This window comes from Platalea leucorodia (assembly GCF_965183815.1).
Source record: "Platalea leucorodia genome assembly, chromosome: 3".
Taxonomy (NCBI): Eukaryota; Metazoa; Chordata; class Aves; order Pelecaniformes; family Threskiornithidae; genus Platalea; species Platalea leucorodia.
The window spans coordinates 37,124,978-37,152,060 of record NC_138825.1 but is presented as its reverse complement, the minus strand read 5'-3'; the positions used below and the strand labels follow the sequence as shown (position 1 = coordinate 37,152,060).

Genomic DNA, 27,083 nt, shown 5'->3' with positions numbered 1-27,083 from the left:
ATGAGTCGCAGGGTTATGGAGTGAGACAGGAGATTTTCCAAGAAAAACCATAGAAACATCCAACTTGAGACAGCTCAGGAAATTCTTGATGTGTATTCAGAAGATGTAAAGACTATAGCAGGAAGAAGAAGAAACAGATATGAACTGAGCTTTGGACATAAACATTGTTCTAACAAATGCTTAACCATTTCCCTGCACACTACTGAAAAGTGTACTTGGGGAGAGGGAGAGTTGTCTTAATTGGTATTCTTTCTGCGTGTGAGGAAGTGTACATGGAAGCAGAAGGAGGGAAAAAGAAAGATGCAGCCTTTTAGAGAACAATGTTTTTATCTGTGTTAGTAAAAACAGCAGATGTAGACCTTTTGTATGTTTCTTTTCACTCCCTGTCCTTCAAAAATAAAATAAAATTTACTGCAGAGGAGAGCTGGCCTAGGGATGACTTCAGGTTTCAAGTGAGACAGTAATGGAGAATGGAAAGGGAAGTTGGATGTTATCCTAATTAGTCATACTAACAAGAACCAAGACCAGAGGTAAGGCAGCCTCATTTTACCTAAATGTTACCTATGTTGCCTTTGCTAGAGAAAACAAGATGAACAAACAAGCTGTGAAGTCTGAGGATATTTTCTTTTGGGAAGTCATTCTTTTTCCCCATCAGGACTTCTAGCCATATTGCCAGCTGAGTATGCTAAGTCTGAGTATTGACTGAACAAAGGAAAAGGATGCTGGTGAATATGGAGTAATGTTACTCTGTTGCTGAGAAGCAGCTGTGTTGGTTCTTTTTCAACAAAGAATGCTTTCACTTAAGGGTAAGTAGAAGAGATAGCTGAAGAAAGATACTGAAGTGCCTTGATATTTCTAATAAGGATAGCAACACAGTATCTTCGAGCAGATAACAGATTGTAGTCTTTGCAATGTTTTGGCAGAGTTGAACTTTTGAAAGTAGCAGATGCATTTATTTTGGAAAAAAAAAAAAAATCACTCATGATTCTGTTTTCAATACTTCTTTCCAATATCTTCAGTGAAAAGAGACAATGTGTAGTCCTTTTAATGCAAATTATTCTTGACTTTCTTTGGCTGGCTTTTATAGTGCCATCTACAGAAATATGATTAATTGTCTTTAGAGGAAATTAGGAAGAGTTGTACACAATGGGGTATTTTGTTCTTTTTAAAGAGACAGTTCACTTGAGTAATGGGACTACTGATTCATATTCCCTTACATCTATTGCTAGCATACCAGCTAGTATAATACTGAAATTGATTAAATCGGTGCAAACACTTACATTGTTCTCATCTTGGTCCTTGCCTTGAGTAAAAAACTGTAGCAGGATGCAAGGGACACCTTAGGGGTTGTGTTTTTTTTTTTTTCACTTTGAAATCTGTGGTATATAGAGAAAGTCTGGTTTAGAGCATATCTTTTCCACCACCCAGATGAAACAGTCATTCCAGAGGTGTCTGCAGCCCCATGACAAACTCAAGGGAACCAAAGGAGATTTGAGACTGGAAGATACAATAAAATTACTGAGAACCTGTCTAAAGGATTTGTTGGCAAAAAGCACCTCAGTTGGGCATCTAACTGATGCACATAAGCTAGGAACCTAGTTTCCTTCATAAAGTCCATGGAGAGTAAGAGGCTTTCTCAGGGAGCCCCTAAGGTTGATGCTTGTTCAAAATGGTCTCTTTAGGGAACCTTCCTGTCATCGCTACCTGTGTAAAAAGACCCAGGGGGACTAATTTCCAAGCTTTCCTGCCTGATTTTTTTATTCCTTGAAGTCCTAGGTACTACGGAAATGGCACAAAAGCCAGCACAATTTCGAAGCTGACCTAGCATAAATAATTGCCCAGAAGCTGTTCTTTGCAAGGTAGATATCAGAAGGAGTAAGAGTTACTGCTTAAAACAAGTGCCATGGAGGCAAAATAGATTTAGAGTGATAAAAAGGATGGAATATGAGGATTCCTTTTGGTTGATGTTATCGAGAGCTACCCATTTGCTACAGAACACTATTTGAGTGGGATAAAAAAAAAGCTGTGGAAAATACAGTTAAAGTGAAATGACGTTAGCCTTCTTGTATACACTAGTGGAATATTTTTTAAGTCTTGTGAGAAGAAAATTTATTCCATTCTTCACTTCTAACTTTTGAATGGATTAAGCCAGCTTCTAAGTTATATTGTATTTAGTGTACCTACAGATGTGATAAATTCCAGAGAGAGTCAGTCGCTTGCAAACTGAGATTAAATAAGATACTTAAGAACTTTAAATTTCATTTAGGTAAGTGCAATGTAATTGCTGCTATATTGAGTCGGGCATCCATTTCTAAATCAGTCTAGTGTAGTCTAAATAATTAATTGTTTAAGAGATTTTTAACATCTTTGCGTACACTTTGCTTTATAAAGTGTGGACAGACAAAAAGGAAACTTGGAATGACTCTTTATAGCTGCAGATGGGGAAAAAAGTAATTGTCTATTGTGTGTGTGTACATATATTTAATTTTAAAACTCTCAGAATTAATATTTTATTTCAAATGCATTCACTTATCCAAGACTGTGAAATTACATATGTGAAAGAATCTCATTCAAACACACTGAAGTATATAAAAATGCAAAAAAAATCAGGTAGTGTCTTCTTGGTTTAGCAGTCACATTCAACAAAAGGTACTGTATTTACAATAATGTAATGTTACAACTTGAGTGCCGAGGCTACCAGAAAAGACTAGACAAAGCGAATTTTAAAAATACCATTCTAATTAAACTAGTCCCTTGATGCGGATCACTGATGGTGTTTTGGCCGTGCTCTTGACTTCTTAACACCGAGAGGTATTTCTAATGGCTGTGGCTAAGAGCTTTAAGCCCAGCTCTGCTCATGATCAGCTAACACCTGTTGTGGTGAAAAGCTATTTGAGTTGTACAGTCCCAGGATTAGTTTTATAGACCAAAATAAACCCTTGTCACACAGTTGAGTGAATAGCTTTAGACTTTGGAAAAAATATGCTGAATGTGTGGTCTAAACCTACTGAAATATATATGGAATATTAAAGCAGTACTGGAAAATGGGACTGTGCACATGCTGATGTCTCAGCCAGTGGAGGAAAGTAAATCTCCTCCTCTGTCACTTTAATACTTTCAGGATTTCTGCCTGTCTCTCTAGTTTACCTCACTGACAGTCAGACACAATTTGTTTAAAAAGAAGGTAGCATTAAAATCATGATAATTTGAAGAGACCTTAAAAAAAAATCACAAGTGATCACGCGATTGACTCTGTAATATGCTATCTTGATGTAACAACTCATTAAAATCAATTAAAAACCTAATAAAGGAAAATACGGAACTTCTGCTAGTCCATGTCATACAGGCTCAAGCATTGCATAATTTTTTGTTTTCTTGTTACAGTGCAAAGGTCTTGGCTTAATAATCCAAAGGTGCCATGTAGAATTTACATTAGGTACTGTTAGGTAAGAAAATATTTAAGACCTAACCAATTAATAGCACATTTTCCCCATGCAACACTGAAAAAGAAACCCTAACACATGACTTGGAATAATGCCTGAAATATAATTCATTTTAAGTGTATAATACAAGTTGTGGTGTTTGCAAAGAAAATGTAAATTATCCTTGTCTTGATAGTTTTACCCTAAGACTGTGTTTGATCAATTAGTAGTCTGTAACTCCAAAGACTTTGTATATTGTTGGGGTTTAAAAAAATAAATTATAGTTGTTAACGCCATATGGAAAAAGATGTGGTCAGTTGCTAGCTAAAATTGCTGTCTGTTTAATAGGAAAAAACCCAGAAATTTTGAAAACAGTTGCTTTTGTGTTGATGTATATACACTTTTAATTTGCAGGATAAGTTTGTAATATTTTGATTTTCCAGTCCAAATCACCCTTAGAGTGACTTTAAGTGTAGGATAGATTTCAGTGTTTAGTTGAAGTGTGAAATTAAACAGATGCGTCAAGCCATATACAGCAGAAGGTTTGATAATTGTTAAAACGTATCAACAGGGCCTTTGATGTTTGTTTGATGACTGAGCAATTCTTTTTACCTTGAGGAGGAGTGATGTACATGGCATAGAACACGCGCTAATGCGAGTATTCCCTCTGTTTAGATCTTTTAAAACAAAAAAAGAAAGAAAAAGAAAAAAAAAAGAAAGAGCAATCTACTAAGTCTATTGGCTAGTCCATGCTAGGAACTAGATTTACTGCATAAATTACAGACTGTCTTTTCTTCTCTGCCTTTCTACCTGCTAACCACTAAGTATATTCACTGTCATAAGATTTATGGAAGCCTTGCATTCTCAAGGTATGAAAATACCGTTTTCCTTGTTTGTGTCCGTTATCTTGTTCATGTTGCTCTCTAAGGACATAATTATGCCAAATAGGATTAGAATTTGTCAAGTTGTAACAAGAATCATCTGGAGTGAAATCCTAATGTAATTTTTTTCTTGGTGGGCCTTAGAAAATATGAAGGTGTTCATAGCTAATAAAATGTGTCTGGAGAATATACAGCCTTACATCTTCCAATTGCTTGTGCCTAAAGCAGTCCCAAGGTTTCTAGAGATTAACAGTTTACTTATCTGAAGGTTTGCTGTCTTGAACAGATGCCCAAAATTTGTTTTTTCAGATTAGTAGGTCTTATCCAACTATTGACAGATGCAATCAAATATCAAATATTTCTTGCCAATAATACTTAGGAAAGTGAGGAATTTATAGGTCTTCAAATTACCACCCTGATTAGTGGTGTAAATTCCAAAATTATTGTTTGGGAACGTTGTCTGCAGTGACTGGTTATAGATGACAGAAGCTGCAATGAGAAGATGGTTTGAAATCATTTGCTTCGGCATCCTATTCGTTTGTTCCCAAGTTAACCACTGTTGTTTGTTCAGAACTATTACGTAGTCATGATGTTTTATATAAATTGAGGATTGTACTGCAGAATCCATTAGTATAACTTCTCATGTACAAGCAGGAAAGTCAGTAGGCTTGAATTTGGTATATTGTGTTTTGTTGCCACCTTTTCCAATTCACTGTCTAAGAGCAATTTTTATTTTTAATGTCAGGTGATGTTTGCATTTTAAACCTAAAGTCAAGTCATCGTGCATTAAGGTGACACTCCCAGAGAAGGAGAAAGTATTCTGTATTTTATATATATAAGTATATAGGAATGGGAGTTGTTCCCATCTCAACTTCAGATTATTCAGTTTCAATAAACTGATGGTTTATGAAGAGACCGGAGGAGCTCCCCCGTTAGTAAGAAAAAAACATAACCTCTCCAAAATGATAGTGTTTAGTTTTTATCTGGGATGAATTAGATAACGATTTACAGATACATATTTTAGTTTAAGGGTTCAACTTTAACACAATTATATAGTAATACATATAGAGATTTACATACAGTAATTATATACATATCATTATATATAACAATACAAAAGATATGTAATGATAGAGAGGTTTTGTGTATAATACCATGATGGGAAATAAAAAGAGGAAAAATCTTGGGGTAGCATTGAACTGAGGACAGTGGTGGATCAAAGAAAAAAACCTGTTTATTCCAATCATTATTTGATGTTCTGTAATTCGAAGTGCATTTTTAAGTTCATTGGCAATTTCATCTCTGAGAATACAGAGCGTGTGTAGTGTGGTAATTTTGAAATACAAACTTTTAATTTAAATATAGATAAAAGGAGATAGCAGTTCCTTTAGGTGGTTGCTAAGCACCATTTTGTATTAAAATATTTATAATCACACAGCATTCTGTGCTTAAAAACTATCCTTTGGCATATATATTTAAATCAGCTTAAACATCAAATACTTCTTGTCCAATTAAATATGTAGATTACCGTTTGCCTATTTAGAAAACAGTAATGTATTTTAGTTGTGTATTTATTATATTTTGAGGGTTTGTGTATGTGCATAGTTATCGTGGTTTTCTTTTAATTTCTGGTCGCTGAAGGATTAGTAAACTGTTGAGTGTTCTGACAAGAATAAAAACACTACTGGGAGGAATTTAAGGTCTGTGAAACCTCCGCATTTTGTGTTCGCTGGTGATGATATATAATCAGGTTGTCTTTTGATTCTTATTTATTTTTAAATCTTTGGGATGGGCACGTACAGCAGAATGGGTATGTATGCTGGATTTGAACAGAGAAGCTACTTGCTCTGTTTCAGCAAACAGGAAATTTTTACGTGTTCATACACCAAGCAGAGAAGCAAAACGTCGTCAAATTGACTGGCTTGTTTTGTTGCCAAGCCATGGTTCTACTGCTTAATTGTGACTAGAAGTGTAGTATTTTTCTTATCCTCTTGATATTTATGCTTTTCAGTATAACAAAAAATGCACTGGTATTGGAAACCACTTAATCACAACTGTACTTTATTTTACCTTATAGAGTTCTAACAGACTTACTGTTTAAAGTTATAAATCCCATTTCAACCAGAAGCTGCCAGTACTCCTGGAAATCATCTGCGTTCAAGCTCAATTAAGAGAGGAGTTGATATTCTAATGACATTCCTCAAAACTTGTATTCTTTTTGCTTCTCTCCGGACCATGGCTTGCCTTACTCTTAGGCAATTAGAAATAGTTTTGTAAAGTTCATCTAACTACTTCCCAGGGCAAAGTTTTCTGTGCATACTTTTTCCAGAATTGCAAGGAGTATGTTTTATAAAATAATATTCTGTTGAAAATATGTAGATTCGATTTAAAGAAACTTTTCCACAATAATGTGGCATCTTTCAGTTTTTTCCGTAAGTCAATTATTTTTATTTCTATTTCATTTTACCTTTTTTTGTCACCAGTTCAGTTCTAGCAGACACTTGCCCAGAAAATTCAAATTAAACATGTGTCATTGGAACATGACTTTTTTTAATAAAAACTTGCTTTAGTTACACAGAAATTTAAGCATCAGATTATTTGGATAAGCTCGTGGAAAACAAAATCAAATTCACCCTAATCTCATACTAATTTTCTTCTCTTGTTTCCTAGGATTGAATTCCATAGAACTTTTTATGTTAAAGAATCCTTTGCTACATACTTAAAAACAAATTAAGTACTTGTAAGGTAGCTTTTGGTGATTAGAGTCCTTCACCAGAGAGTAACAGATATGTCTGCAAAGCAACTGCAAGAAGCAAAAATTTTGCCTGTTCATGCCTCAGTCATATGCCTCCAACTAGCTTTTTTTTAATGTGCTCACCTGCCGACTGTGCACAATGTAGGATGTTGAAAAGAAGCCACAGTATTTTCTCATCTTACAGCGAAGCATAGAATGAGTTATAAGGTTGTCATTTTGCCTTTGGTTATATTGAAGAAATAAGGTTTTCATGTTAATTATCCAAATGAGTTCATAAAGATCATCATATAATGATATACTTGGTTTTATGAAGCAAGACTAATGATAAATAGACATTAATTAATCCACATAAGTAATTTGGAAATCTTAATTAAGTGTGGCTTTTTGGAAAAGCAAACAAAGCTGCTGAAGCATGTTAACTAGAATTAGTAATGAAAAGAAACTAGAAAGGGTTGGGTTGTTTTTTTTTTCCTTTTTTTCTAGATCCCTCTCAGTGTTTTCTGTTTGTTTGTTTGTAATTTAAAATATGTTAGCAAATACCTGAGTGAATCTAAACTAAAGGTCATTTCTTTGGAGGGATGACAGAGGAACAGAGCAATCCTCAGGGTGCCTGATGCCTGTGCCTTCAAGTCAGTCATTTCACCACATCCTGGCAACTTGGCCAATAAGCAGAATATTTTTGGTTCAGCGATGGACTGATGTGCAAATTCTTGGCAATTCCACAAGTGTTTGCAATTAAAAGTGCTCAGAGTTTGAAAGTCCACTTTCAAATGATAGCTCCGTCATAGCAATCATAGTAGCTTGCTACACTACTGATAGTTTATCAGTGAGCAAGGTACAAGAATAAAAGAATGGGCTTACTTAAAGCATAGATTTATAATAAGGAAAAATCAGAAAACATGAAAATTACTTAAAACTGCAGTTAACAAGGATCATCTTTACCTGTTCCAGCTTGTCTAGCATGTCTAATAAGCTCATGTAAGGTCTTCCTGACCTTGATGTCAAAGAATTCCTACAGGAACTCCTACTTTTTTAAATAGCGGATGGAGTAATGCAGAAGAGTTGCTCTGAACAACCTATAACTTTTCTAAGTCATGCCTGACTGATACAGTCTTATTCATCTGCCCTTCAGAAGACTTTGTTGGCTGGACATCTTACAGTATTGTATAACACTCTTCTGTCCCAGCTTTCCCAGGGTTCTTTAGTTAACTTTTCTGTTTTATCTTGAATATATTACATTCTTGGTTTGAAGCTGCAGGCTGCTTTCTTCGTGTGTAGCTTCCTTAAAACCAAACATTGTAACTTCATAAATAATATACAGATGCATATTTATGTATGTGTATATATGAAATACCAACGGCACAAGCTTCCTTGAAGATTCTTGCTAGCTTGTTCTGAATTTTGTATAGACAGTGCAAATTGTACACCCATTCTTTCTCTGTTTCTCTAACAGCAAGTTATTAGAGTGATCAGGAAGTGAATCCCAGCTAGGTTAAATTCTGAATCATGAGGAGGCAGACTCATTCATTGATGGTACCCGAGAGTCAGCCTGGGTTTGGCAGAACTCGTGACTGGGTTTGATCTGGGTGTCATTAGTAATGTGCACCTATCTCGCAATTCAGGTATTGCTTGCCATTTTGTTCTTACATAGTAATGGGGGTATTATAAAGGTATTGTACAGTAACGGACTACTTAGTACTTTGCTATTAAGTCTTTGAGGATCATGTTCTTTCATTCCAATGTCATATAAGGATGATATATTGAATGAAATATTCTGGTTTGTGTAATGTTTTGGTAATCTCCTTTTTACACTTTGAAATGAGGGGAGAGGATGATATAAAGCGTTCTTGTTTGTGGGAAAAATTGTGGGGAAGAATTGGAGAAAGGAGTTTTCCCATGTGAAAACGTTCCATTCAGTGCAGAAAATGTTGCATAACCTTATTTTTTTTCCTTTCTTCTCACCCCATCTAATTTTCCTGTTTTTCTTTATTTTATTGTTCTTTCTCTAAAGTAAGAACAAAGATGACTTGTGAAGATTCTCAATACTGTTTTTGTTTTAGGATTATTTTGTTAATTTTCTTAGCTGCCTTTGGTACAGTACAATAAACTTTCAGCTATGTTGACAAAACTTGCATAATCTTGATTTAGTTTTTCTTTTTTCCAGATGTTTTATTTTAACCTGTAGTCTCATTAATACAGTCTAGATTTAGCTTCAGGTGAAAATATAAAGTTTTGGGACTTACAAGAAAGTATTTATTAGCTGGAATATGTGGAGATTTTGAGTAGAAGATTAAAGCATGCTTAATAGTTATGGATACATGTTCTGAAATTATTCTTTACAGCCCTTGAGTGTAAACATTTGTGTCCTTTATACATATATTATTTTGTATCTGTGGTGCTTTAAACATTGCAATTAGGCAATGAAAAGGTGACCATTTGAGTTCTGGCACAAGACTGAGCTCAGAACAAGTATAAAATTACAAGTGGTTCTTAACTGAAAAATAGGCCTGCTTCTCATTGTCTTATGCAGTTGCAGTGCTTTTTTGTATCAATAAAACTGTTAGAGAAGTTAAATTTTTCTTCTGTAGTTGTCCAGCAGGTATACCTGACATTGTGTTTTATGAATACCTTTAAAAAGCAGGGTTGTTATTCAAGTTAAGACTGTCATTGCTCCTGCAGAGAAGTGAAACGTAATTATCTCTGCCTCTCTTCCACCCTGTTTCTCTTTGCTTCTCCTTCCTCCCCATATGACTTCATACACACCTCATGCAGCATGATTGCTTAAATCACTGCCTAGGCAGTGCTGTAGGAGGTGTGCATAGAGGCAGAGGAGAGGCTTTCCTGAGCGGCCAGTTCTCTTGCAGAGCTGGATGGCGTGGACACAAAGGCTTTGTGCTGTGCCCTGCTTGTGCCAGTTGCTAAGGTGAACCAGAGTGAGGAGACAAGTACTCTGCTGCTGGACAAGGGCTGTAATCGGACCTGAATATCTTCAGGAGCATTATTAGTCAAGCCTCTTAGTTTTCATTATTCATTATTCAACATTCTAGAGATGTTGTGTTCATTTGAAAAATTAATACTAGCATCTACCTCCATGTAGCAGAGAAAAAGTTCCCTTTAAGTAAAAAATAAAAAAATATGACAGAATACCAATAGTGGAGAAAATGAGGCAAAGAGTAACCTTTCTCACAAAAGAAGTTTTTAAGCTGAAGTAAATATTGTTCAAGTGTTTGCCCTAAAAATCCCTTAAGGTTTTTTTTAGCAGCCACCTGGAATGGCCACCGAAGAATAAATTCAGAAACCAGGGTCCTCTGTTAGGAATGCCTTGCTTGTGTCCTGCAGTGGAGGGTTTGTGTTATGACCAAACAAAAACAGGTAGTAGACTGAACTTCCCATGATGAGACAGGACAATTTGTCAGGCTTTTCACACAAACCACCAGCAAAGTATACTTTTTAATGCTTTGGGAGATCCTTGAGAGGAAAGAAGAAAACCACTGGGGCTTTTTCTCCAGTCTACAAATATCTATAGACAAATGTATTTTCTCAGAGAAGCTGGATCGTATTTGTAGTGTCAGTAAAATTAGCAAGGAAGTTTTCCTGCTGTCTCCCTTTTCAAAGTGAATATCTAACAGAAAAATGATATACTGTGTCTGAAACCATACTGGAAAAAATCCAGGTGGTCTGTACATTATTAAGGAATATCAAAGTTGTAATGGCTACATATCTCCTATTGGGCTTTCCTAAAAATCAGTGGTTGCAGACTGGCACCATGTTGCTGGCGTCAGGGTGGGGCGTTCCAAGTGATAACCTACCGTGTCTTTAGGAAAGCTTTTTACTTAGATTATTTTGTATTCCCTATACATCTTCTATACATCAAAAATTCTTCCTGTTATTCTCAAGTCATGGCAAATTCTAAATTAATTAATATTCTTCAGGTTCTTAGCAATTTCAGCCTATTTAATGTGGAGGTGCTGTTAATGCAGGCATTGGAGCACCTCACATATGAGGAGAGGCCAAGAGAGAACTGGTTTTGTTCAGCCTTAATAAGTAGGATCCCTGCTGCTGTCTACAACTATCCGGTATGCAGGTGTGGAGAAGGCTGAGCCAGACTGCTCAATATCAAAGTCTTTATTTTCCTTTCATTCTGAGTAGCCATTTTAATTTGTGCAGTTTGGTGGATGCACCATATGGGTACATGTACACACAGCGCTGCAGTAGCTGAGAAGGAGAAAATAGTTTTGATGGCCACCTTTTATATTGAAAATAGATTAAGGTAATCTGTACAGCCTTCAGTTCATCAAATAAGTACTACAACCATGTATTTGACTTTCAGAATAGGAAACAGCATTCATGCTTGAGCACACTGTTAGAAACTTTACTGTCTTTATTGTCTTTTACAAAGAAATAATGAAAAAATGTTATTTTTCTCTGCAGTGCTTGCTCTCTCAGCCGAAGTTCTGGGCCATTCAGACATCAGCCTTACTCCTTCGGACCAAACTGGAGAAAAGAAGTACTCGCAGAATGGAACGGGCAATGAAGCAGACTCAGGTAAGACTTCTTCTGAGCTGCCTTGTTATAAATAGGGGTTCTTTATGTATCAAACAGAAGCAGGCAGGAGTTAGGAGCTTCTGCAGGTCCTCTCTGCGAACGGTACAGTGAGATAATTTTCTAATTATGTCTCTAAATTAGATGCATAAACCAAAAATCCTTTCATCTCTGCCAGTCTTAAGATAAACTCTTATATGTACAAGTAATAAATGGTTACTTTCTTTCAAAAACATGACAAGTTTTGGAAGATTGAAATTAAAATCTGTTTTCTTACCTCTAGTTTCTGACTTCTGATCTGAGGAGTTTTTTATGTAGAAGTTCATGAATGTAAACCTGCTACTGCTATCGTATTTTTTAATAGTTTTTACTCAAGTAAATCATCCTTAGAAAATACTGAAACTTGTAAATAGCCATTGGTATTGTGAGAATAAGAAAAGACATTTGTGAATAAAGCAGCACTTCCAATTTACCGTTCTGATGTGATACTTAGTGATTAGTATTTTTATTGCAAGTCTGAGGCAGTGATTAAATATTCTTGCTTCAAACGAAGGGAAGATCAGTTTTCAAATGCAAAGAAGAAATTTTAAAATTGTGAAATGTGTCTGCTGATAGGAATTATTTAAAAAATAATTTTTTCAAAGGAAAGGTCTGTAGGCTATATAAAGATATTTTTTTCCTTCATATTACAGAGTTTTGTTAGCCATTCATCATCTTTATGCTGTTAAGTCTTGTTGTCACACATGAACAGCAGGCATTCCTATATGTCCATCACACAACAGTCGTGCTGACTAAAATAGCCAGGAATGTATAAAACTTACGATTATGGTGCTGTGTAATTAACTCCTGAAAAGCTGATGTTTCTTTTAAAATCATTATTGATACATGGTTCTTTGAAGGAGTGCAGCTTGGATGTGCTGCTGCATTTTTCTTCTGCTGAGGAGGACACAGAGCTGCTGTAGTGGAATTTCCTGGGGTCAGTAGGAGAGTGTCAAGAAAGCCAGGATTCCAAGTCTGGGAGACGTAGCATCTGATGGCATTTGGGAAGCGATCTCAGGATCCTTGATGCCCTAAGCCGTAAAATAGTTGGAGTGTCTCCAACATTTTTGTCTAGCTTGATTAAACCTACGTACTGGAAACTGTTATACTATACAGTTTGACAGTCTAATGACGGAAATCTTTATGAAGGGGTTATTGTTGCAAATACATTTATCTGACTTTGTGTGCTGCAACTGCGGTAATGCGAAGGATTTGATTAGCATGCAGTGTGACATTTCGGGAGGTGACCTCACAGTAGACACAGAATCTGTGGCTTTAAATATTATCTTTAATCTTAGTATGTTTATGTTTTCTTTCATTAAGTTTTCTAGACATTTGAATGTAATGGCATATTTGTGTCGATTTGATACGGTATCAAGCTCAGTTTCCAAAAATAGTTAAAAGTTGTTTAAGGATTGATATATGTTAAATTAATCAAATAACTTGAATAACTTTCCATTTAAGGTTTTCATTCCTGAGTTCCATCAGATCAGAATTTTTTTAATATCATGGTTTCTAACAGTTCTAAGAAGGAATCAGAAAACAAACAGTGAATGGCATTATTTTCATACATAACACAAGGTTTTTTGATATATCATCTTCCTGAAGATGCCAAAGAGCTAGCGAGTTCTGCAGCTATTTATCAGCAGAAAATGGATTTCAAAACCATAGAATTTTCATACAAATTGGTTTTGTGCGGGTTTTTTTGTTTCATTGGTTTTGTTTATTTGTTTCACAACTTCATGTTTACTAGTTCAGATTGCTGTAGAAAGATTAGATATTGAAGATTAAGGGAGTAGGTGGGTGTAAATATGACTAGATTCCCTGCATTGTTAGCAATATCAAATTTTTGAAGTAATTATAAAAATTCACGTAAGATGGCTTGAATAAGAAGTGGTAAACTAAATCCTCTAAGTTACTTACTTTAGGGTTGTCTGAAGAGTGCATGAGCTATTATGGGCTCTGATTTATTGATGCTGGGACTCTCCTTTCCTCTTCTACTGTAACTCTCCTTCCTTTCCCCATTTCTACCCTTACCTGCTTCTGTGCTGGGTCTGCAAATCCTTCTAACCAGCTGATAAGCATCTTTTTACGTGAATATCACTGGGCAGGTATATGCTGCTTTTCAGCCCTGAAGCAAGCCAGGCTACATTGTTGGTTTGTCAAAGAAAACGTTTTGCAGCTACATTTTTTTGTGGGTCTGGCTACGTTTGTTTAACTTAGTTTAATTATTTGAAAGTAATTGCAGCTATTTTTGAAATGAGGGTATATTGGTTGAATTTAGCTGCCATGCTCCAAGTATTAAATAGATCCCTACTTTACATTAAAGAGTTTTTATGAAATGATTTTGTGAGTATTTTTTTCTAATTGGAAAGCTTCAAAAGGAATTGGAATGATCATTTTTAAAACCTTTTTCTGATTACTTTAATAGTCTGAACTACAGATAATGTAGTCTTTGGAATAGGTTTCAAAATTATCATTCTGGGTCCTCTGGACCGTACCTCAGCTAGTAGCTAACTGGAAGGGAGGAGGAGAGATTTTTTTTTTCTTAACTTTTTCTGGATGCTACTGGTTGTCTCTGTCCAGTTTTTGCCTAAATGAGGTTTGGATCCACAAATATAAGGTTAAAGATTTCTAAAGCCAGTACTTTTTTCAACCATTTTTCTAAGAAAAGAAAACAGTATTTGGGAGCTGAAACAGTTATTTTACATTCCACTAGAATATTTAATCATGACCGGTATAACATATATTGAAGTCTGGATCAAGGTACTGCCAACCAAAATGTGTTTCTGGATACAGTGTGATTTTTTTTTTTTTTTTATTTTTTTTTTAAGGTTGGGTGTTTGTTTTTTTTTTTCCATATGGATGTAGGTGAGGGAGGGTGAGAAGTGCTAGGGTGGAAAGAAAGGAAGGAGGGCGAGGGAGAAAACAATAAGAAAAAGGGATAGTTTTTGATAAATAGCTCTTCACATAACCAGAAACCTGCCATTTCTACATCAGTTCTGGGATCTTCACCTACCTTCTATTGTAAGAAACTTATTCAGAAACTATTAATATTGGAAAATGGGTTGGAATAAGCTGTTAAACCACAAATTACTGCTAAAAGTGCAGCCAGAGCTCAAGTAATAGGATGGGGGAGAAAAAAAGGAATTTTGAGTGGTCTAGGAGCTATGAAAAAAGAGGAAAGGGAGGGGTGATTTAAAAGAAAACCAAACCAAACCAACCAGTTTAAAGCACATAAAGGACAGCATCCCACTGTAGTTTCTTGATATATGAAATGTGTACTCTTGCATTGCAGTGGATTTTAAAATATTTTTAAGAATGAAGCAAAATGAATTGAAATGCCATGCTTTGTACAAAGAATGGTGGGGTAGAAGCGAGAGCATCGTTACTGCTGGATTACGCCGGCAGTGAAAGAGGTGAAGCTGCCATGCGCCTGGTAGGCCAGTAGCCTGCTCGGGCTTATCCTACAGTGGCTTGTTACAGCTGCTTCCTGCAGCTTGATCTGGGTGGTTACACTGGCTACCTCTACGCTAGCAGCTCTTATCAGCGTGTTATGTGCCCCTTTTCTGATTGTATTTTCTGCTGCTCGCTGCACCTGGTGATAGCATGCCCGTAAGCTAGTCGCTTGGTTTTCCTAACACGCAGTACGACACACGCGGTTTTTCATGCGATCCTCTCTTGCTTGCTTTTCTTGGCAGCAAAGGAACTTGCCTGTTAAGGGGAGAGAAATGTGTCCTGAAAGGGTGTTTTTAATAAGACTTCAGGAGAGCTGGGAGCAGACTAGCAATATTATAGGCTAATCATTATGTCTAAGATTGAAAGGTCACATGAGATCTTGTTTTATATCCTTAGTCATACACAGATGTATGTGGTTGGGAATTCTGTGTCAACTGCCCTGTAATTTTCACTTAAATAATACTTCAGAGTGTCATTTTCTCCAGCAACTAATGTTTTTCTGTGTGTATGAAAAAGGGAAATAATGATTTCTTTTTTTTTTTTTTTAAATTGTTCTTACCATAGAAGCATGGTAGTTGGTGTTCAATTCTTTCAAATCTGAAAAGAGTTTATGTACACGTATAGAAAGAAAAGGCTGGTGTAGATGTAACAGAACTGGCGTCTTGAGCTCTATGAGCTTGAGTGCCACTTTGCTATTTCATGATTTTCACGTTGATGGTCTTTAAATGGTTATGCAAGAAAGTTTTATGTCATTTATCATAGAAACATATCCTTTTTATTTTCAAAACTAAACTGTCACCCTCTTGCCAACTTGCTCCCTGTGCTTTGCTTTATTTGGCAGTTGGTTCTACATTGGACAAATTCATCATTTAAGGGAAGAGTTCAAAAAGGAGAGGGGAGCAGTCTTCCTCCCATTAGGCTGATCTAGAGAGGTTTGAGGCTAAGAGATTTTGCCCGCTTCTTTTGCTTCTCAAGTCATATATCATTGTGATCAGGCCTCTCAAGACCATGGTTGGAGCAATATAGAGAGACTTCTAGTATGACCAAGGGAATGACAGCACTTGTCTGGTCAGCTAAAGTATTAGATCACTGTACTACTAGGAGTTCCTATTCTATTCTTTAACCCCCTCTTTTACACTAGGAGTACATTAAATAAGATTTTAATAGTTGCTTTTAGTTGTGTATGGAATGGGAGAGGGGAGGAAGGAGGAGAAAAATTAATCACTAATAAATTTGTTTCACATGAAGTTGAAAGTTTTAACAGAAAATTACTGGGATCTGTGAGATGCACTGATGAACTGAGAGAGATATAACTCACTTCCTTCAGCAGGGTAATAAGTGGAAGACATACCTCTTCAATCCTGTAGAGATCCTGCATTGATATCCCAGTAGTTCTCAGCTATTATGAATTGTATTTAATATTAGAACACATGTTCCAAAAAGTGCTTAAAAAGAGGAGAAACGCCAGGTGTCTTATGAAACCTTTCCTTAATGAATTCTACGCAAGATCACAAGGTCTCCAGAACCCTAGAAATAAACCTTATTACTTCAGAATGCAGTCACAAGAGAGAGTGACCTGTTGGTGATAGTTAAGTTTTCAGTCTCAAGACACGCATTTTCAGAACGTATTTCATTTTGCTTCAGCACATGACAGATTTGACAGAAGATGTTACATGACACAAGGGATTCTGGGGATACACTGAACTCATTAGCACACTTCAAAATAATTAATGTAGTGGTGCTTGGCTCCCTCTGTTTTTCTTCCACTATGCAATTATGGTTTTTGTTGGGGGAAAAAAAAATTAAAAAATCAGAGATCTAGTCTGCCAAGAGTTATTCAGGAATAACTGAAGTGTCTTTGTACCACTGGCGAAAAAGAGAATATTGAATAGTATAATTTTCCAGGTAATGATTTCTGTAGAAGTTTTCTACTGCACTGTTGTATTTGCCAGTTTGGATCAGCACTATTAGCTGGTGGGGGGAAAAGAATGAAACCATTCTTTCTGTGCTGAAGTTTCTTCATATTTTCTCAGCTAGTACTTTTGAAGTACAAACCTTTTTGCTCATTTGAGAGTTATGCTCAGTACCTGAGCTGTTCCACTTCTAGTCTCAATGCATTTTCTAAAAGCAGCCAAAAATACTAAGCCTCCCATTTTTTCCAAATGTTTCCAATTGAATCTTAGCTCTGAAGGCATTTACCTTTCTCCCTTTAGAGTCTCTTCACTCAGTGTCCTCACAATTCGAATGATGGTATTAGGAGTCATAATGTCAGATAGGAGAATCCTTAAGTCATATGGAACAATAATATTACACTTTTTTTTATAGACAAAGTGATGACAGCGAGTTGCAAAGAAAAATATGAATAACAACAGATTCCAGGACACAACATTCACATCTTTCTGCCTAAGCTTTGCACTGGAAGGCATAAGTATTATAAGCTCAACTTCAACAAACTAAACAATTAAAATCATTAAGTTCCACATGTAATCAGACAAGATGCGAGGCATGGAGGACACATTATTCCCACCTATTGCTAAATTGAATAGATGAAGCTTTACAGCTGTTGCTAAATTTGAATAGATGAATCCTTACAGCTGTATGTCATAAATACAATTGCAAATCTGGAGATAGGTATCCCGAGGTGAGCTAACAAACCATGTTCTCAAATAGCCCAGTACTGGTAGACAGATTTTCTCGAGTTGCATTGTCCAATGCATATGCCACGTACTACAAACCAGAGTCTCCTTTATCTGTTAAGGCAGTTCTCTGTTCCTCCTGTATAGTAATTAAACTCTAACTTAACAGTGATAGCTTTTCTTATTATTATTTCTTTCTCCATCCTTGTCCTTACTTCCCCCTTTAGTGAAAAACAGAAAGCAAAGCTGATGCAAGAAGTCTTTGGATCTATTTTTCCGCGTTGACTGCAGTTGTGCTTCCTCCGGAGCAAGCTGATTTGGGAACTATAAAAGCAGTGTAACCACAACAGCTTGGAACTTAATGCACGCTTACTATTTTGAAGTGTGTGCAGTTCCTCTGCGGGTTTTGCACCCTGTGCGAAGTGTTTTATAACTGCTGTTTACCAATGGCAGTATCAAAGCTAGCTAACTAGCTACAAACAGGGGACTTGCATCTATACAAGATGCAGTTGTCCTCCATGGGTGAGTCTCCACACGTATGATTGCATGGTTTAGGGCAGATGTATGCAGCTATATTGAGCTGTGACAAAAATGTCAAGTCATCTGATAGGAAAGGGGGAACCTTCAATGCAAATCTCCTTAGGAGAGGGACTACAACTACCTCTCCTGTTCCTGACTCATATAAAGATGCAGATTAAAGCTAAAGTCAGCCAGATATGTTTGGCATTTGAGACTGCAGAGAAAGAGAGGGACTACGACGCTGCACTGCAAACAAATAAGCTGCAAGCATACCAAAAAGGGGGCAAGATGCATGTGTAGAAATGGGGACGTTCTTTCCCCAAACGCCAAATGATCTAGGCTGTATTTGGACTAGTTTTAAATGTAGCGCCGTCATGGCGAATTGATGGATGATATCAGTATTCTTGCTTTTGCAACGGAAAATGAATGGTCTGATTTTTCAATCCATCCTTTACAAGTAAGCTTGTAAATCTAGCTTCTTCTGGAGACTTTAGGGGAAGTTCTGCTTACACCTTTTGATACATCATAAAAATGAATAACATAATTGACAGGTGAAACAGCTTCTTCTTTGAAAACAAAAACATTCAAGAAAGTACACTTGCTTGATAAGGATAATGTAACTATAAAATCATATTTCATATAAGTAACATTAAAATAAGTAAACAATAAATGTAAATGGCATAAAGATTTAAAAAAATATACGTAGTACTTTTCTGAAGATTTTGTGTCCTCTATAAGTAGATTTCCTGAGGCTTAAGTCATTAACAGGCTTTAACATTGAAACCCATATCCTAAGCACTGGCGCTCAGTAACTTTGGGCTCAATATTTGTCCAGAACAGTAAGCTCATAATTTTGAAAGTCAGTAATGCTGTTGTACTATTAGAGGCCTCATTTGTTTTACCAGGCTTCTTTAGGTGGTAGTGTTTGGCTACAACAGAACATTCCAAATGGCAATTACATAGGACGTGCTCTAAATTGCCTGGCATACTGCTTGGCTCTCAGTTTCAAATGAAAAGGAAATATTACGTCAGACATTCATGAATCCAGTTATCTTCTACTCGTGACCTTGACCTCTTTTGTGCTAATTTTGATATTGAAATGCTTTATATTTCATTTGGGATTGTTGGACTCATTTCCTCTTGGGTGCTTTCCTTCCCCACCCAGCTGCAAAAGCCCTATTATAAAGAAATGGAAGCTTTTTTTAGTAAAATGGCACTGACAACCTAAGTGAATATTTGTTTCTTAGTTGGCTAGTATTGTTTTCAAAGTGAAACACACACTTGCAGGGCCTGATATAAAAAACAAAAATATTCACATTAAAAATCTACTACATGACTCATTTTAGAAAAAATACAGACATGCACAGTTCCAGCACCCTAATAAGTAACTTCTGCCCCAGCATACTTCCCTTTACAACTGTCAACATCTTCTTGCATCTTAAAAGTTCACCTGGAGTTATGCAAAAACTGAGTCTTATTGGTAGTCCAGTACTTCAGTTCTTTTGCATAGATGCCTTACAAATTTTTGGCCTTCCTTCTTTCCTGCCGTCAAAGTGAGTGTATAGGTGAAACCAGTACCTTAGATTCAAGAAGCTGCCTCTTCCTGAATAATTTTGGAATTTGAACTCATTACTATGTGGATAATTTTGGGTGATGATCTTGTAGGGGCTACCTCAGGACTAAGTTTAAAGTGAAGAATTAATTTGTTTGCCTGGGGACAAGGTAGTAAAGGAATGGGGAAGAATGAATTACCAGAATATTACAAAGAAAAAGGTCCGGGAAATATATAAACAGTAGCTTTCCAGTTTTCCACCATGTCAAGTAGAAAAAAGAAACAGCTTTAACTGGTACACCAGAGAATTAGACTGAAAAACCTCATAGATAAAAGGCCTACTAAAGGTAGGCGGTAAAACAAGTGTAATTTTTCTAAATGCTTACTTTCTGAAATAAGGTTAACAAGAAGTGATAAATGTATTTTTTATAGAGTAGGAAGTGTAGAATAATTGTTTAAAATTGGTAATTTAGCTGAATTGTTTAATGCTGAATACTTAAAAATGATAATGTCTTTATACATTCAATATCTCTATCGATGATGCAGTAACCACCTGAACAACAACAAAGTTTAAAAGTCCAACTGATAACACAGTTATGACATAAGCTAGAGAAGAGGAAAAACTGGTACATCCAATTAATGTATGGATATTTTATTACAAAATTTATTAAACCTACACTTACAATCAGCAATCTAAATTAATATACCAGCAGGACATGTTTTGATGCTGAGGTTTAAAGAAAATTGGATGTATGATCTGGTGAAAGTCATTGGCAAAGTACCTGGAATGAGAGTATGTTGAAGTGGTAAACCGGCCTTCAACAGCTGTCACGCAGGTGCGAAGGCATGTTTTCTTTCCTAGCTCAGTACCTAGTTCATTCAGAGTTGAGAAACTCCTTGGGAGCTGATAAGACAAGAAGGCATGTTTTTCTTGTTTGCACTATAAAATTAGGCCTGAAACACTGAGATCTACTAATTTTAATGTCTTGTAGAACAGTGTAATCAGAACCTAGGCATTTCTAAGATATCTATAAGCAAGGAGCAAATTGTAAATGCAAAACACATTTTGGTAGCTGTCTTTCTGGTTATAAGGCCTATAATTTTATTTAATAGATATAATAATGTACATTTGCTTTATTTGCTAATCGCACTTCCATTTCCATCTAGAAAAGTCTTAAAACAATGGCAAGTTAACTTCTTTATTTAGGATGTGAGAGATGCCATTCATCATTCTCTAACACTTAAATTTAAAAAAAACAGGAATTTTATGTTAAAGATACAGTTGTCTTAAACACATTTACATTGGATCCTCCTGGTTTAAAAAAAAAAGCTAGAAATAAGGCTGCATATAACTGAAGGACAGTCTGATTCTCATCACTGATGAAAATTAAACTTTTAAAGGAAGTCACAAATGCAAAAAAAACCAACCAACCAACCAAACAAACAAAAAAACACCCACCAAAATGATTTGCTGACTGAAATAATATTGATGTTTATTAATTCAAATGGCATCAATTTATATCAGTTCTCTCTGGCTCAGATATGCTTTATCTTCAATGACATAAAACTGTATGTATATTTCGGTTGATTAGGGCAGTAGTCTATTAAAAATATGGAAACTGTTTGCTCCATAAAATGGCTTTTTAAGATCCAAATTAAGACAAACAGAATGAATTTTGCATTCTTTTCAGATTTTAATAGTTTTCAAGAACAACAAAAATATATGCAGAGCAAGTATAAAATGCCCTGATGATGATAGTTTTGCAGTTATAATTCAGTAGTGGTGATCAGTTTATTACAGATAAGAAATTAAATCAGTTAAATAAAACAAATCGGTTCTCTTTATCCTCCCACAGTTTTCTCTGAGGAATATACCCCCAGTCTTCCCCTGCAAAGCCAGCCAAATCAATGAGTTTTTCGGCATGACGAGAAGGCGCTAAGCACGTAGGTTATTGTAGTTCAAGAAATTCCAGGGCCACGGTGAACTGTCCCTGAAAACGTAGAGGATTAATTCAGTCTTGAAAGACTAATTTGTAGTCACGCATGTAGTAGATAGGGCCTTCTTATTTACTGAAACGAAGCTAAGATGTACAAAAACAATTGCTGGGAAATAAGTACAATAACAGTGAGACAAATGTTACTGAAAGAAGTGTTTGACTCTGTGTGTTTTTTAATATTTTGAAAGCCATCCAGCATTGTTTTGAAAAATTCTTCCATTAGAAGGTATTTTAGTGCTGCTTTAACCACTGCAGAAAATGAGAGACTAGCGACTGGTTTTAGTTTTAAAAGTATTTAAAGTGAAAGAATATGGAAATAGTGGTGCTCTAATACTTGCGAAAGTTGGAATAGGTAATAAGTCAAAGCCAATTTAGTAACTCCCAATAATTAGTGGTCCTTGCTTTCGTCCTTATATACTCACTGAATACAGAAAGAGTAAACAGTCTGTCAGGAAGGCTTTTCTTTTCTCCTGATACAAAAAAAAAATACTTCCTCAGGTCAGCATATAAGCTGTGATTTTAAGAGAAGCCAGTGCATTTATTGTCAAAGGAGATTTTCAGTGGGAAATCTGATAAAAGCTGAAAAGAATTACTCTCAAATTTTAAAGTAGGGGCAAGAAAGTGGTCGTATACCCAACTCAGGGTACAGTTTGAGAACGTTACGTTGGAAGCATTTTACTTTTATTATGTAAGTTAACACCAGGGATAATCAAGGAGAATGGTTTAAGCAATTTGTTTTTTGAACACCAAATAAGAGTAAGATTTCAGCAGATCAGTTTCTGCAACAAAACTGATGAAGTATAAGCTGCAGAGATTTGTAATCATTGACCTAGAGAGTATGGATTCACAGAAAGTGGCGTGAACGGATTTGTAAAAAATGTCATTAAACTGGTGACAAATCTTTGTGAGATAAATTTAGAAATAGTGAAGAAAAATAATGCTTGTGGAAATGATAAAATAGAAAAGAATGGACTATTGTGTGATTAATGAGGGAAAATGTTATTTTTCCTTTTTTAGATTAAATGATTGTATGTTCATGCTTTGAAATTAGTTTGTAACTGTGATGGGAGTGAGAACTGCTGTTTCTGATAGACGTTTCTACCAAAAGAATTTCCATCATGCCAAGGGCCTAGCTTTCCAGTAAGTTACAGGGAGAGCTGGGTTATTAAAAAAAATATTTAATATGGTAACTGTACGTGGTTTCTAAATGTTCAGAGATAGGAAATTTTGGGAACCTGGCATGTAAAGAATCAGTTGATTGGAAACTATTGTACTGGAGACAAACTTTGCAATAGTGTGGGCTGGATGTAGCTTCTAACCAGAGAACTGTTTGCTGGCCTAACTCAACTCATTTAGTTCCTGTTCCAGTTATAGTTATGAATTGAGGAATATATTTGGCTTCTGAACTTTCCAAACTGATTTAAGGACCATTGATTCAAATAATCATTTGGATCAGTGTATGGAGAGTTCTATGATGATATGATATTGGCTCTATTCAGTATTTCCATTTGCTTTTGCAGTTACTCAGTTTCTTCACAGTATTGCTGTCTGTCTGAATATTGTAAATTATAGGACTGTGGTTTTGTGATAAGACTTGGGCGTTTTGACAGATGTGGAGATGTTTTTGTAAGCGATACGACCTACCATGCCTGAACTAGATTTTAAATGGCATAAATAATATTGTTTGTAGCTATTACGCACATTGCTGTGCTATACCTGCCCATTTTTCCAGATGCAGATCTGTGCAAACATTGAAGTTGCCTAGAAATAGAAACATGCAGTAAATGATTCTACCACGGAATGCTTCATCTCCTGCTTTATTCCATTTACTCCTGTGTACAAAGCGTGCAAACAAAGGTCATTAATAATGTTGCAAGTTCAGAAACTTAGAAGTTATAAAATGCCAAATTATAGTGCAAAAGTTATTTCAGGAGCTGCCAAGCTGCACCTTGCCAGGACAATTCCTCTGGTCTGAAATCTGCCTTCTTCCCTCTGGTTGTCCATTAAAGGTGCAGGCTGAGGGTTGGGTGAATGGCCAGACGCCCAGCACAGTCCTGGGCTCACTTTCTTCTCTCCCCTGGCAAAAAAGTAGGTGGTGGCAGCTGCTGGTGGAGGAGTCAATTTGTCCTTCAGTCTTCTCCCTGTGGCCCAGGTTAGAGTATCTCAAGTAAAAGGGGGCAGCTGAAAGCCAAGTGCATCTGTTCCTCTGGCAGCAGTGCGCTACCTCCTCCTGAAGATCTGCAAGAACATTGCCGCCAGTGCAAGACTGGTACCATTAGAACTTGCAGTTGACTGTCCTCAGTTAAGTAATTGAAGGCTATTAACCGATTAAAGGGTGTACGTGTTACACTGTCATTTTGTATCTACAGCCCATGGTTTTGTTAGGCAAGGTTTCAAGGTTTTTAGTATCTGGAGTCCATGTTTAGTTGTAGTTGCTCTTCTGTGAAGTAGCAAAAAATCTGTTGTCCAGTCTCTGTCCATCAACCTGTTTGGTGCAAGTGACCAGCACAGACCATAAAACTCTGTCTAGCTGAATGAAAATTTTATTTTGGTTTGGATTCTTAATTGGTCATATACCAGACAGCCTGTGCCCGACACTGCTATATGATTGTGGAAAGAAATGTATTTTTGTGGATTCCTCCTTTTTGATAAAGAACTAAGTCTTCAGGGGCGCTTGATGTGCTTCTGTTTGAATATGTCATACAATCAGGGATGGAATATTTAATGCAATTAGAGTGTTTTCATTTTTACTGGAAATCGACCTGATTTCAAGCCAGTTGTTGCTGAAGATGCTTATTTTCCTCTTTGGTGAGCAAATCAATCATTAACAGAGAATGATGGGGGTTGGTTTGTTTTTCCCTGATGTATAGAAAGCTTTCCAGGAACATGTGAAGAACTGGATTGGATATTTTTCAAGAAAATACATATATTGAAAACAGACTTCTTTATATGCGATTGCCTTTCTTTGGGATAGCTAAAGTTTAAACACTTTGCCTGTGTGTCATATTTCTAATGTACTTACCATCATATACTCTATGGTTGCTGGGTCAGGCTCAGCTACTGGAAGAATGTGTATTTCCTGCCAAGTAATTTTTCAACAGAAACTACTGGGTATCAGTCAAGGTTTCACTGTATAGGGAAGCTATTCTTAGGAAAAAGATTTTTTTTTTTTTTTTTTTTTTCTCTTTGTAAGAAGGGAAAACAATGGGTGTCCCAAGACGTTATCTGAGACATTCTGATCAAATTCAGGACAAAAGAGACTGAACTTGTTTGTCTTTTCTCTTCATAGTCCTGTCCCCTTCACCAAATAACTAAAGATGTTGAGATTTTCAACTGAATAAGAATAGTTGAAAAACAGATTTCAGTAAAGAGCACTTTGCTAGTATAAAAAAAAAAAAAGTTGGCTATTTCTAACACTGCAAAAAGAGCTGTTAGCAGTTAGAGCAGCTGAATATCTGTGGTTTCAGGTTATGGGTATCTAGATAAGACTAGACAATATTTTTTTCCTCCTTACAGGCATCTAAGGACATCTAAGTAACATTAAAGAATTATGGTTGGTATGATTGCCAGTGAAAAACTGCACTGAGTTACCCGAATACATTGCATTTTGTTTTGTGTTGTGTTTTTTCCTTGACATTTCTATTTGTGCAACAGAATACCATCCAGTCTCTACCTTGGGTAGGAGGAAGCTGACAATGTTTACATGCTTGCAACTAATAACATAGTCTTAAAACTTTTCCTCTGAAATTCTTTGTTTTATTTTAAGTATTTGTTGTACATTCATCAGAAATTACTATCTATTTCCTAAGTTCTAATTATTTTCTTGTCATTTATAAATGTTTATTTTCAATATTTATCTGTAGTATGTTTACTTATAATATGTTTTGTGATAAAGCTTGAATGGGGCTTTTTCTGCTACTTACAGACAACTTGTCGTTTTTTTTTTTTTTTTATTGCTTTTATATATATACTATTGTACAATTTACCGTAAGCAAAATGCAAATATGTGGTATATGGTAAGTAAACTCAAGTCTTCCAGCAATAGAAAAAGTACAGGATGCTTCCAATGAATTACTCTTCTTGAGCAGGGTGTTCCAGTTGGAATACGGAATAGATTAAATGGGTCATAAAGCGGCATGTATGTTGGAGTATCATACCTAAACTAACAATTAAATACTGCATATAAAACATATAAATACTGCATATAAAAGTTATCAAACTAAAGGGTTCAGCTTGACTATCCCCTTCTGTTTGTGGCTTTTCTGAGGAAGAACTAAATCTCTTGAAGTATATACCTGTTATGTATTAGAAAACACAAATGTTTGACGTAATTTATTCTGTATAACACTTCATTGTAATGCCTGCTGGGGGTGGGGAGGAAACATCACAGTACACCAGAATAGACGGTTGCTGGCATGAGATCAGTCAGATCTTTATTAAGGTTGCAAGCAAGTTCCTCCTTTGCCAAAAAATGGACACAACAGTTGTTAAAAAAAATTTATTTGCTTATGCTTTTGAAGTTAATAAGAGCCTTAAATGCATCAAACTTGAAACTTTTTAGAAATTTTTCTAGGCATAATCTGTCTTAGAGAGAGTACTGCATTATTCTCAGGTTGGTGTCAGGCGCAGACAATGAAATTAAACCTGTGTGCAAATGCCACAGAGATGGCTGTCCTGAAAAAGCCTCTACTGGCATTCTTCTCAGCTCAGAAACTTTAAACTTTTAAGTACTTGCTGAGGGATAGCTGATGCCAAGTTTCTTCAGCTGTTTAAGGGGAGAAGGAAATAGGAGATAGCAGAGAGAAGCCATAAAACAAACATTGCATGCTCAATACTATGAGTACTTGTGCTCTTGAGAGATGGAGCATCTTAACTGAAGAATCCATCGAAATAAGCTACTAGAAAAATACTGTGGGGTGGATAGTGCTGAATCCAGTACAAGAAGGCCTCTTTTCTTTACAGATCAAGGAGACTTGATTGGACTTGTGTTCAGTCTTAGGGTGGGAGAAAAAAGAGGCAAAGTAGGAGCTGGTGAATTAGTCTGCTGTTTAAAAAGGGATTACGCTAATTTGAAAGAATATGCATAGAAAATTCTTGTTTTGATTTCAATTAAAGGAAATCAGCCTTTTTTCTTCTGTGTGTAAGGCTGCTAGAAACTGGGGCCATTTTCTTGTGACTTTTTTAAAAAAGCAAATAACCTCAGATGCTGAACATTGTGATTTATTTCAATGTAGTGATTACATACAATCAAGAATATTTTACCAAAACATTGGGCAAAGTA

The 27,083-nt window shown here is 36.0% G+C and overlaps 1 protein-coding gene across 2 annotated transcripts in view; it reads left to right on the top strand.

Moving 5' to 3' along the window:
* The window catches only part of TTC27 (tetratricopeptide repeat domain 27), a 128,484-nt gene that overhangs the window by 56,839 nt on the left and 44,562 nt on the right, over positions 1-27,083 (top strand). For both annotated transcript variants that reach the window (XM_082305833.1, XM_082305832.1), the window contains one exon: positions 11,490-11,603. In XM_082305833.1, coding sequence (XP_082161959.1) covers positions 11,490-11,603 — 114 coding nt within the window. The remainder of the gene's footprint in view (positions 1-11,489; positions 11,604-27,083) is intronic.